Source organism: Carcharodon carcharias, chromosome 3 (assembly GCF_017639515.1).
Source record: "Carcharodon carcharias isolate sCarCar2 chromosome 3, sCarCar2.pri, whole genome shotgun sequence".
NCBI lineage: Eukaryota > Metazoa > Chordata > Chondrichthyes > Lamniformes > Lamnidae > Carcharodon > Carcharodon carcharias.
In genome coordinates, this window is record NC_054469.1 from 64,895,737 (window position 1) to 64,909,664 (window position 13,928).

Genomic DNA, 13,928 nt, shown 5'->3' on the forward strand with positions numbered 1-13,928 from the left:
CTTGCATGGCGGCTGATACCGCCTTGTCCCTGAGATACTGGCACACACATTGAGGTGACCAAGATATGTAACATCTTGAGCCCTGCATGGGATGTTAAAGTTTCAGCGAGATGAGTGACCCAACCTAGCTCCATGCTCCAATCTCTGATGTGGCATATTAATGACCAATCAGTTGCTCACGCTCAATTAGTGGATGCCCTTTGGCCCATTAGGAGTATCAATTCTGGTGAAGATGTGACAGGCCTTCATTGATAGAGTGCCATATATGGTACAGCTGTGCCTCCTTCACTATTGCCTGCATTCCCAATTTCTACATTCCTATGTGTTACTCTTGAGATGCAACAACAGTGATATGAAGCTAGAGTTCTGAGAAGCCCTTTAATAGCACTAATGAAGCCATTGGCTTTCATCGCAAGGAGGTCTTCCTCCTTTCTTTCTAAGCAGACTCCTGCTCACTTCTGTGGCAAAAGGTTAGAAGGTAACCCCAGAAAGCCACCCCTCATGTTTGCCCTTCCTCTCACTGCATTCCACAGCCTTCCCTCCCCATTTCCCCCCTTGTGCTCATCAACCCCACCCATGCCTCACAGCCCACACCCAGTTGAAGTGCTAGTTTCTGAAAGTGGCCTGCATGAGTACCACATCTCAGTGGGACAATGTAGGCAAGGAGCAGATCAACCCTGCAGCCCCAGCAGTGTGGCGTTCATCACAACAAGACTGGCGCACCGCTATAGCTGGTAGGTTACGTATGTTCCACTCATCTTAAAGTTACCAGCGAACCGAGGGCCAGAATTATGCAATTCACCCCTTTTCAAACAGATTTGAAGCCGATGTAAATACCCGCTAGCATGACGCAAGTTAGGAAGGCCTGGCAAACTTCCAGCAAGCAGCTGTTTTAATGAGCATTCATGACACATTAATGAATGCAAATGGCGTCCGCGCCACTAGTCAGCAGGATAATCGACTCGCCATAAATACACCATCGGGTGAATTGCAACCTATTTTTATGACGGAGGTTTGCAGCTTTTTTGCCTGCCACTGGATTCTTCACTCCCAACTGGCATGAAACCGCCATGCCACCGCCAGCGGGATGGTCAAATTCCACCTGAAGGGGCCAAGAAAGAATATTTTTCAAGGAACCATTTTGTAGATATTTCTACTGAAGACCAGGAACAGGAACTATATTAGAGTGCTTGACCAATAAAACAATTTGAATTAATTGACAACAGTACTGTTTGTGATGCACTATTTATTTAAACCATTCTTAGTTGATCACAGGTCAACTGTGAAATTATCTCCCAATAAAGATTACCAGTATTTTCTTTCTCTTTTTTAAACCCACGACATGCAGCAGAATAATAAATCTAAAAACATGGTCTTAGAATTTTTGCATTGAATTTAGCCATTCTGTTACAAGTTATTTGAAAGCTAACAAGTCAAAGTTAATACAAACAGACCCTCAAGTCATTTTACAGCTTTTTCCTGGTTTAAAGTTTTGTTGAAACATACTTCAGCATTCTTCAGCGCAATACTTTTAACATTTTATACACAGGTCTTATCCTCATTATCTTAAAAGGCCCCTCCAAAATGATTTGTGTAAATGGGAAACCGAGCCCAATTTAGTTAGTGTTATAATGTTCTACAATTAGTGTTTAGTAAACATTTAGCTCAATTCATAAAATTGTGGACCATTAGTGTATAGTTTTTGTGAATTTAATTTAAACCAAAAACAATGATGTTCACATCTATTAACCTGCATATTAACCAACATACATTTCCAACTAAATTACATTTGACATTGTATGGTATTGCATTGAGCAATGTGATTGATTTTCTAATGTTCAAATGAACAAAATAGTTACTTCAAGACATTTAAAAAGCTTAAATACAATAAAGATTTACAAATTTCGCACCTCCAGTTCTAGATGCTAAATTAAAGGAGCACCATCTTCTTGAAAGCTTGCACAACAACCCTTTCCAAATTTACTTGCAAACAGAATGACTAATGATGTTGGAAATGAAATTACTGGTCATTTGGCTGCAATATACTTGCATAAATGCACTGCTTTTGTCCTTTCTGAAACAAAGGTCTTTTTCATGAAGGTAGTGTCTTTAGAGGATAGAAACACTAGAGCCAATGATTATGACAAGCTACTACCTTTTAAAAAACGTCTCCAAACAAATTGATCTCACTGAACCAACGTATATTAGTCTGAATGTCGTGCTCCACATTACCCAGCAAGTCCACAAATGCACTGAAAATAGATAAATATAATCCCCCTCAGTGAGGTCCTGAAAATGAGAATTATACTCAATTTCCCCATCCCCAAGGGGATGGGAGCAGAGGTGGGTAATCACGAAATTTTGTGTGGCAGGGCAGCACACTGTTCCCTGGCTCTGTCCCCTCCACGCTGAGACATTTTCCCAAAGGCGGGATGGGGGGAGGGGAGGGGGCGGTGGCACCGCAGGGCTATCTGCCCACAAATGATATGTAACCAACTGACCTGCTTAAGGGCCTATAAAGGCCTGTTGTCGAAGGCCTACTGGGATTTTCCAGTCGGTCTCCATTTCCCTACAGACAGTGGACAACAGTGCAGTTGCCTGGTAGGCAGCTTCTTGGCGGTGAGCTTTGAGACTCTCCTTGTTTGCCTGGGTTCGGCAGCAACCGCAGGCTGCCCTGTGAAAGGGTCCCACTCTCTCAATGGTGGCTGGCTGCAAAGATCTTTTTGTATTTTAAGTTTGATGAAATTGGGGAGAGAGCACCTTCATATTGGGGTGCTTGCTCCCTCGCTGACCAGCCATGGCATCCTGCTACTACTTCCAAAGTGGAGGGCCTGCTAATGGAGAGCTCACCTGCTGTCCTTAATTGGACTGTAAGCCTACCTTCTGTTACTAGTTGCCTGACTCAAGGAAACTCGCAGCTGTTCTGCACTTAGTATGGGCTTGACCCCCACTTGAGCCTTGTGTGGGGACCATAACCAAAGTACCCCCAACTCCTTTAATTTAACAATTTTCATCAGTTTGGTCAAGAAAAAGACAGGACTCAAATGTTGACAGCTAAATTATACTTGCAACTTTTTCAACCATCATTACAGGAGCCATCAGGCCTCCCAATCTCAATGAACACTTAAAATTCCATGTAGCTTACGCCAGTTATGACCAGGGATCAACAGCAGCTTTTGTTTCAAAGCTGTGTCTTTGGTGGTTAGGCTATAGTACTCCGAGCCACATGTAAAACTCCATGCACCACCACAGTAATAGAAATATATACATTAAGAAAAGGTTTGACAGGAGGTTCACAACCCAAAGGTTGGATTCCAGTTCTTATTTTTAAACTTTGTCACATTAATTTTACCTTGGACTAGAACTGTTTCTTCCTTTTAGGGAAAAAAAATGTTTTCTCATCACAACAGTAATTTGCTGCCTGAACCCTGAGCAAACAACGGAATGAGGATATCAGAATAGTATTGCTGAACATGAAACTGCATATAGTTGCAAAGTGGTCCATAAATAAGTCTCTGTCCGAAAAGTAAACCTCAACTTTTGCTTCTTAAAAAATGTACACTGCATATAAAGTTATTTTATAATACTGCTATTAGTTCTTATTTTCAACGCTAAAGCAGACTCACTGGAGGTGAAAAGGCAGCAAAATAAATGCATAAGTGCTGTAACAGTTTATTTACTTGAGTAGTTGTTCTGGTCCTAAGAAGATAGATCACTGCAGGCATCTGGGAGGTCATTTTTCACAGAGTGCAAAATGAGGCTACTTAGATTTCATTCTTCACATCTTAGGGACGATGCAACTTTATCTATTTTATATATAATACATATAACTTAAAATTACTACAAAAATTTGATAATCTAGTTTTAAAACAACCATGAATTAATTTATATACCACCTGCAACAGTTTACGTTCACATCCTTACTTATAGCTATCAAATTTAGCACTAATGCAGTAAATCAATGTATGTACACAGAACGAGTGATCAGTCCCACTTTTTCCCAAAAAATAGGAGATTATGTTCAGCGTAAATAGCTGTAGTCACTGTGAGAACATAACACTTATTCAGGGGTAGGCAACCATTTGTACTCCTTTCTCAAAAGGTGGTTCTGTTTAAAAAAAAGTTCAGTGCAGTCTGCGCAAATCAGTGACATTTTTATTCCAGTAAATTGCACTACTGCCTATTTGTTCCTAGCCGATGTCAAGGGTAAGACGGATGAAAGAGATTACATTTCCTATAGAAGTGCTTTCTGTGAGTAAGGGGATTGCTGTTGACTGCTGGACTGTTGGCCGTGGGTTGTAGAGGCAACACTGTAGTTTGGCATCTGCTGTCCATTTAGGCCTGTACTCTGATAACTAGGGATTTCAACATTTGATGGGGCAGGTTGATTACAGACAGATGCTTGATTTAGGTATGCACTTGCAGGTACAGAACTGTCCATAGCACTGAAAGAGAAAAAACACAATTAATCTGCCTCTGTATCACATTAAAATATTTGGGTTCTATTTAACATACAAAGTAAATTGTTAAAACAGCTTTTTCATGAGGAGACATGACTCAGCAATTGAAGTCTCAAACTGTGCCCTGATGATGGAATGTGGCTCTGTGCCCATCATTTCCGCCATTAGTTCCCAATCTTATAAGCCACTTTAGGGCGGTGGGGTATAAGAGTTCCCAGTGTTCCTCTACGAGAGATGTTTACAATCTAAAGTGATGCAATAGTAGGCATGTAGAATTTAATACAATTCAAATTTTCCTGGATACTATCTATTATTTAGGAACTCAGAGTCAGAGGTCTACAGCAAAGAAAAAGGTCCTTTGGCCCATCAAGTCTGCGCCAGTCAAACAAATATCCAACTATTCCAATCCCATTTTCCAGCATTAGGCCCACAGCTCTGCATGCCACGGCATCACAAGTGCACATCCAAATACTTCCCAAATGCTATGAGGGCCCCTGCCTCCACCACCCCACCTAGGCAGTGAGCTCCAGACTCCCACCACCCTCAGAGTGAAAAAGTTCCTCCCCACATCCCCTCCAAAACTCCTGCCCCCCCACCTCAAATCCATGCCCTTGGTCACCAGTCCCTCCACCAAGGGGAAAAGTTCCCTCCTGTCCACCCTATCCATTCCCCTCACAATTTCATACACCACAATCACGCCCTCAACCTCCTCTGCCCCAAGGAAAACAAGCCCAGTCCATCTAATCTCTCCTCATAACTAAAACTCTCCAATCCAGGCAACATCCCGGTAAATCTCCTCGGCACTCTCTCCAGTGCAATCACATCTCTCCTACAATGCGGATTCCAGAACTGCACAGAATACTCCAGCCGTAGCTTGACCAGTGTTCCACACAGTTCCAGCATAATCTCTCTGCTCCTACACTCCATGCTCCGGCCAATGAAGGCAAGCATCCCACATGCCCTCCCAACCACACCATCCACCTCTCCCGATATCCCAAGGGACCGGTGGACATGCACACTAAGGTCCCTCCGGTCCTTGGCACCTCCTAGGGTCACACCATTCACCATGCACTCCCGTGCCCTGCCTGTCCTGCCCAAGTGCATCACCTCACACTCATCTGGATCAAACTCCACTTGCCACTAATCACCCCACCGACCAGCTCGTTCACATCCCCGGGAATCCAAGGCCATCCTCCCCACCATCCACAACCCCACCAAACCTCGTGTCATCCGCGAACCCACTGATCAACCCTCCGACAATCAAGTCCAAACGTTCTATATACACCACAAACAGCAAGGGACCCAACACCGATCCCCGCAGAACTCCACTGGACACAGGCATCCAGTCACAAAAACACTCCTTGACCATCACCCTCCACCTCCTGATACCCAGCCAACTCCGGATCCAATCTGCAAACTGCCCTGGATCCCATGAGCTCCCACCTTCGTCACCAGCCCCCCATGCGGGACCCTATCAAAAGCCCCGCTGAAGTCCAAGTAGACCACGTCAAATGCACTGCCCCCATCTACACACCCGGGCACCTCCTCGTAAAACCCAATCAAATCGGTCAGACTCGGCCTCCGCCTAACAAAACCATGGTGGCTGTCCCTGACCAATCTCTGCTTCTCCAAGTGTAGACCAATTTTGTCCTCAGAATTGTCCCCAACAGTTTTCCCACCAGTGAGGCCAGACTGACTGGCCTGCAGTTCCCCGGTCCATCCCCTCCCCACTTCCTGAATAACGGCACCACATTGGCTGTCCCCCAGTTCTCCAGCACCTCTCCTGTCGCCAGAGAGGTACCAAAAATCACTGTCAGCGCCCCTGCTATCTCCTCCACTGCCTCACCCAACAGCCCGGGACACATCCCATCCGGGCCTGGGGATCTATCCACCTCCAAGCCCGCCAGACCACTTAGAACCTCCTCCCTCTCTATGCCAATTCCTTCAATTACATCACAGTCTTTCTGCCCAACTTCCATACCCATGTAGTCCCTCTCACACCTGTGAACACCAACACAAAGCATCTACCTAGAATGTCACCCATGTCCTCTGGCTCCACACACAAACGACCATTATGGTCTCCAATGGGCCCCATTCCTTCCCCAGTCATCCTCCTACTCCCAAGGTACCCGCAAAATAACCTTGGATTTTCCTTCATTTTACCCACCAATGTCTTTTCACGCCCCCTTTTCACTCTCCCAATTTCCCCTTCAAGTTCCCCCCTACACATTCTATACTCCTCTAGGGCTTCCTTGAGCCCTCGGCATCTGCCATAAGCCTCCCTTTTCCTCTTTATCCATTCCTTATGTCCCTCAAGATCCAGGAATCCCTGGATTTGTTGGTCCACTCTTTATCCTTACTGGAATATGTTGGCCCTATACTCTCCCTATTTCCTTCTTGAATGAGTCCCACTGCTCTGATGCAGATTTACCTAGAAGTAGCTGCTCCCAGTCCACTCTGGCCAAATCATAACTGATCTTATTAAAAATCGGCCTTCCCCCCATTTAGAACTTTGATTCCTGGCCCATCCTTGTCCTTTTCCATAACAACCTCGAAACTAAAGGAGTTATGATCACTTTCTGCAAAATGCTCCCCGATTAATACCTCTACCACTTGCCCGGGTTTATTCCCTAAAACTAAGTCCAGGACAGCCCTCTCTCTTGTCGGACCTTCTACGTACTAAAAAGCTCTTCTGAATGCGTTTTAAGAATTGCGTTCCCTCTAAACCTATCACACTATGACTAACCCAGTTAATGTTGGGGAAGTTGAAATCCCTCACTACTACTACCCCAGGGGGTAAGTTACTAGTGCTCAAAGCCGTGGTGTGCTCCTCATGCTCCATGTGGGAAGCCGGGGACATTTCCAATGCCCGGGACCAGCATATGTGCAGGAAGTATGCCCAGCTGCAGCTCCGGGAAGCTAGGGTTTCAGAGCTGGAACAGCGGCTGGGGACACTGTGGAGCATCCACGAGTCTGAGAGCATCGTGGATAACATGTTTAGAAAGGTGGTCACACCGCAGATGAAGGGACTTGAGGAAGGAAGGGACCGGTTGACCACCAGGCAGTCCACGAGAAACAGGCAGGTAGTTCAGGAACCCCCTGGGGTCCCGCTCGCAAATTGGTATTCCATTTTGGAGGCTGATGAAGGTGCTGGTTCCTCCAGGGAGTGCGGACAGAGCCAAGCTTCTGGCACCATAAGCAGCCTGTCTGTACAGGAGGGAAGGAAGGGAGGAAAAGCAATAGGAAAAGGGGATTCTATAGTCAGGGGAACAGTAGGTGCTACTGTGGCCGTCAGCGTGACTCCAGGATGGTATGTTGCCTCCCTGGTGCCAGGATCCGGGATGTCACTGAACGGCTACAGGGCATCCTGAATAGGGAGGGTGATAAGGCAGAGGTCATGGTACATGTTGGTACCAATGACATAGGCAGAAAGACGGATGAGGTCGTGCATCAAGAATTCAGGGAGTTAGGCAGTAGACTAAAAAGCAAGACCTCTCTGGTTGTAATCTCTGGATTACTCCCAGTGCCACGTGCTAGCGAGGTCAGAAATAGGAGAATAGCTTAGATTAAGAGTTGGTGCAGGAGGGAGGGTTTTAGATTCCTGGATCACTGGAAAGGTTTCTGGGGAAGGTGGGATCTGTACAAGCGGGACAGTCTACATCTGAACCAGAGCGGGACTAACATCCTTGAGGATGGGTTTTCTAGTGCTGTTGGGAGGAGTGTAAACTAATTCGATAGGGGGAGGGGAATGTTAGCAGAATAGGGACACATCATAATACAGTAAAACAATCAAGTCAATAAGCTGCAATAAGCTTCAAGGGAGTAAGGCAAGGCTGGATGGCTTCTACTTTAATGCCAGGAGTATTAGAGGTAAAACGGATGAGTTAAGGGTGAGGATTGACTTGTGGAATTGTGATATAGTAGCCATCACTGAGACGTGGTTAAGGGAAGGGCAGGTTTGGCAGTTCAACATTCCGGGATATAGAATCTTCAGGCGAGACAGGGGAGGGGGTAAAAAAGGAGGAGGCGTTGCATTATTAGTTAAGGAGTCCGCTATGGCAGTAAGGAGAGATGATATCTTGGAGGGGGCATCGAATGAAGCTTTGTGGGTAGAGTTTAGGAATAAAAAAGGGGCAACCATATTATTAGGTGCTTTTTATAGATTCCCAGATAGTCAGTGGGAAATTGAGGAGCAAATATATGCACAATTTGTGGAGATGTGTAAAAACAATAATAATAGGGTAATTATATTAGATGATTTCAACTTTCCCAACATTAATTGGGAAAGACATAGTGTTAAGGGCTTGGATAGAATGGATTTTTTGAAATGTGTACAGGAGAACTTTTTAGTTCAATACGTAGAGGGTCCAACAAGGGACGGTGCATTGCTGGACCTAATTCTGGGGAATGAAGCCTGACATGTAGCTAAGGTGATGATGGGGGAGCATTTTAGCGATAGCGACCACAACATGTTTAAAAACAAAAAACTGCGGATGCTGGAAATCCAAAACGAAAACAGAATTACCTGGAAAAATTCAGCAGGTCTGGCAGCATCGGTGGAGAAGAAAAGAATTAACATTTCGAGTCCTCATGACCTTTCAACAGAACTGAGTGAATATTAGGAGAGGGGTGAAATATAAGCTGGTTTAAGGTGAGGGGGGGGTGTGGTTGTAGGGACAAGCAAGCAGTGATAGGAGCAGATAATCAAAAGATGTCACAGACAGAAGAACAAAGAGTTGTTGAAGATGGTGATATTATCTAAACGAATGTGCTAATTAAGAATGGATGGCAGGACACTCAAGGTACAGCTCTAGTCGGGGTGGGGTGGAAAGGATAACGGCATAAAAGATATAGATTTAAAAATAATGGAAATAGGTGGGAAAAGAAAAATCTATATAAATTATTAGAAAAAACAAAAGGAAGGGGGAAGAAACGGAAAGGGGGTGGGGATGGAGGAGGGAGCTCAAGATCTAAAGTTGTTGAATTCAATATTCAGTCCGGAAGGCTGTAAAGTGCCTAGTCGGAAGATGAGGTGCTGTTCCTCCAGTTTGCGTTGGGCTTCACTGGAACAATGCAGCAAGCCAAGGACAGACATGTGGGCAAGAGAGCAGGGTGGAGTGTTAAAATGGCAAGCGACAGGGAGGTTTGGGTCTTTCTTGCGGACAGACCACAGGTGTTCTGCAAAGCGGTCGCCCAGGTTATGTTTGGTCTCTCCAATGTAGAGGAGAACGCATTGGGAGCAACGAATGCAGTAGACTAAATTGGGGGAAATGCAAGTGAAATGCTGCTTCACTTGAAAGGAGTGTTTGGGCCCATCCCCACCCCCTTTTTAGCAGGTACAAGGGGGGCAAATCAGCAGAGGCATTAGTGGAGTACAGGCAGTGCAGGGTGGAGCTTAAGAAAGCAATTAGGAGAGCAAAGAGGGGATATGAGGGAGCTCTGGTGGTAAAAGTAGGGAAAATCCCAAGATATTCTATAAGTATATCAGTGGGAAGAGGATAACCAGGAAAAGAGTAGGGCCCATTAGGGAACAAGGGGGCAATCTAGAGGACAACGCTAGAGTGTTGAATGAATAATTCATGTACGTCTTCACCCAAAAGAATGAGGATGAGGGTATATCAAACTTGGGGAGACAGACTGCGAGGTTCTTAAGCAAATTGATATCGGGAGTGACAAGGCATTGGAGGTGTTGGCAGGTTTAAAAGTGGACAAATCTCCAGTTCCGGAGTCTCAGACTGCTGAGGGAGGCAAGGGAGGAGATTGCAGGGGCTCTGACCCAAATTTTTAATTCCTATCTGGCCACAGGGGATGTGCCAGAGGACTGGAGAACAGCTAATGTGGTTCCGCTATTTAAGAAGGGCTGCAGAGATAAGCCAGGGAACTACAGGCCAGTGAGTCTCACGTCAGTGGTAGGGAAACTATTGGAGAAATTTCTGAAGGAGAGTATCTATCTCCACTTGGAGAGGCAAGGTTTGATCAGGGATAGTCAGCATGGCTTTGTCAGAGGGAGGGCATGCCTAACAAATTTGATTGAATTTTTTTGAGGTGACCAGGTGTGTAGATGAGGGAAGTGTAGTTGATGTTGTTTATATGGATTTCAGCAAAGCCTTTGACAAGGTCCCACATGGGAGACTTATAAAGAAGGCAAAGGCACATGGGATACAGTGTAATTTGATAAGGATACAAAATTGGCTTAATTGCAGGAGGCAGAGGGTGATGACAGAAGGATGCTTTAGTGACTGGAAGGAAGTGTCCAATGGCGTACCACAGGGATCTGTGCTCAGTCCCCTATTATTTGTCATTTATATAAACGACATAGATGACATTATGGGGGTTAGGATTAGTAAGTTTGCAGATGACACAAAGATTGGCCGGGTGGTTAACAGTGAGGTTGAGTGTCTTGGGCTACAGGAAGATATAGACGGGATGGTCAAATGGGCAGATAAGTGGCAGATGGAGTTTAACACTGAAACGTGTGAGGTGATACGCTTTGGAAGGAGTAATTTGATAAGGAAGTATTCAATGGACAGCATGGCACTAGGAAGTTCTGAGCAACAAAGGGGCCTTGTCCTGTGTGTCCATAGATCTCTGAAGGTGGAGGGGCATGTTAGTGGGGTGGTGAAAAAGGCACATGGGACACTTGCCTTTATCAATCAAGGGAAGAATGTTGGAGTTGTATAGAACCTTGGTGAGGCCACAGCTGGAGTACTGTGTGCAGTTCTGGTCGCCACATTATAGGAAGGATGTGATTGCACTGGACGGGGAGCAGAGGAGATTCACCAGGATGTTGCCTGGGATGAAACATTTAAGTTATGAAGGGAGGTTGGACAGACTTGGGTTTTCATTGGAGCAGAGAAGACTGAGGGGTGACATGATTGAGGTGTACAAGATTATGAGAGGCATGGACAGGGTGGATAGGGAGCAGCTGTTCCCCTTAGTTGAAGGGTCAGTCACAAGGGGGCATAAGTTCAGGGTGGGGGGCAGGAGGTTTAGGAGGGATGTGAGGAAAGACTTTTTTACCCAGAGGGTGGTGACGGTCTGAAATGCGCTGCCTGGGTGGGTGATGGAGGCGGGTTGCCTCACATCCTTTAAAAAGTATCTGGATGAGCACTTGGCACGTCATAATATTCAAGGCTATGGGCCAAGTGCTGGTAAGTGGGATTAGGTAGGTAGGTCAGGTGTTCCTCACGTGTCGGTGCAGACTTGATGGGCCGAAGGGCCTCTTCTGCACTGTGATTATTTGTACACTTTTCTGAAATTTGCCTACGTATCTGCTCGTCTATTTCTCTCTGGCTCTGAGGGGGCCTATAGTATACTCCTAGCAATGTGATTGTTCCTTATTTGCTTTTTAGTTTAAGAATTATTACAGTGTACAAAAACTTTACAGAAGCCCACAAGGAAAACATTAGATCTTGCAATGTGCGTATGCATAGTGTACAATTAAGATGCATACACAGAAGCAACGTAGTTGAGGAAAATACAATTGATGGATTATTGGAAGAATGAACTGATCATCTTTTTCATTTTGTGAGGTAGTATACTAATATGAAATTCTGGTCACTAGGTTATCAAAGCTCTGATGTGATATATGTGTAAATTTATGTTCGATAAGAAATCTAAACCCAAAAATATATTATGCGAAGAACTGAATTTAGTTATATATTTTCTGTCCCCAAAGAGTTTTACAATAATTAGTGTATTATAGGTTGTAAGTTTTCATTGTATTTTGTTTGCATTTGTAATTTCTTTATTGGCACCCTTAAGCTGCTATTTAAAATCAATAATAGGTTTAACTCTGATACCAGTTGTGTTTATCAAACCCATTTTCTCTTTTGGAATTAATCCAATTAATCCAAAATTGATTAATTTAAATGCATCGTGTCTGAAATTTACAGGCATATTTTTCACAATCAAGGCAAATAGATCTGGGGCCCTAAAATTCCTAGTTGAAGATATTTACAAGACCAACTAAATTTGAGGCACTGCATATATTTAGACTTTTCCTTTCAAAACCAAAATACAAGTCTTCTGTGAGATTAAAAGGGCAAATACTTATATATTCCTATTACTGCACAGTTTCAAATTAGCAGCTTCAATTAATATATGCAACTGCTGAAAGTGGTCTACAGATCATTTTGTTCTGCAATAACCATCAAGAATATCATAAATGGAAAAGAGTTTGCACAAGTGGTGTATGGTATAATCAGTACTTACTTAGCATAAGATGTTGGGGCTTGCTGGCTGGACAGTGCTGAGCTTGCTGATGGTGGTAGACCAGCTTGGCTGAGTGATGGAATCTGATCCGATGGAATACTGTAACCCTGGACTGAAGCCATCTGAGGTGTACCAGCTATTACGTAGGCTCCACTGGGGGGCTGTCCTGAATATACCTATAACCGAGAGCTTCAGTATAATTAAACAGCATTATGGTTTAAATTGCATTTGTGGTGTTCAAATTTACCAAGAGAAACAGCAGTAAGTTCTTTCTTTTTGCAAGAGTGCCATGGTCTCAGAAAAGTTAGTTTCCCCACTTCTCAACAGTAGCCATTTCTAGCCTGTTCGGAGGATATTTACAGCAGAAAGGACCCAAGTCACCAAATATGATTAGGTTACAAGGTTTGTTATAGTGTTGGTGCCAGATTTGCCTCTCTGGTTAAAATGTCATCACTATAAATTGAAACAGCTGAATACAAAATAATTATTGGACAAATAGGGGAAATTAAAATTAGTGTCAGGTTAATGGAGTTGGCAGCACTCTCACCTTAGTCAGAAGATTGGGGGTTCATGGCCCACACCAGGACTTAAGCACATAATCTAGGCTCATACTTCAGTGTTGTACTGAAGGAGTACTGCATTGGATGAGATACAGATTTTCAGACAAGATGTTAAACCAATGCTATATCTGCCCATTCAGATGATTGTCATGGTCCTATTCCAAGTGTAGCTGTTCTCCTGGTGCTCTGGTAAACATTCCACCCTCAGCCAGCACCCCCTAAATCAGATTGAGAAACAATAATTTTTGAAATATGGGATCTTTCTGTGCACAAATTTGTTGCCACATTTACCAACAATGTGTGAAGTGCTCAATATTGTATTTATGTATGCTTTGATACAAGTCTCTATTTTAAAAGGAGGCTACAAAACAAATAGAAAATATAATTTACAAATCAAAAATAACTAAAGTTGATGACATGGGCACATCTGATATTCTGATTGTTCAGTGGGTTAATGCTGTTCTGAACACAGGCAGGAAGATTTCAGGTTTGGGCTTCATAAACAGAGTACAAAAGCAAGGAAATTATGCTAAACCTTTATAAATAACTGATTAGTCCACAGTTCGAGTATGATGTCGAATTCTGAGCAGTCCACTTGAGAAAAGATATCAAGATCTTGGACAAGGGAGAATCATCAAAATGATGCCAGGGACAAGGGACTTGTTATGCAAGGAGACAAAAACAACTAGAATAT

The 13,928-nt window shown here is 44.0% G+C and overlaps 1 protein-coding gene across 2 annotated transcripts in view; it reads right to left on the bottom strand.

Moving 5' to 3' along the window:
• Positions 1-1,231: 1,231 nt before the first annotated feature.
• LOC121276487 (signal transducing adapter molecule 1-like) overlaps positions 1,232-13,928 on the bottom strand; it is a 78,439-nt gene continuing 65,742 nt past the window's right edge. For both annotated transcript variants that reach the window (XM_041184952.1, XM_041184953.1), the window contains exons 13-14: positions 12,675-12,850; positions 1,232-4,445 (exon numbers count right to left, since the gene is read on the bottom strand). In XM_041184952.1, coding sequence (XP_041040886.1) covers positions 4,235-4,445; positions 12,675-12,850 — 387 coding nt within the window. In that variant the 3' untranslated portion in view covers positions 1,232-4,234. The remainder of the gene's footprint in view (positions 4,446-12,674; positions 12,851-13,928) is intronic.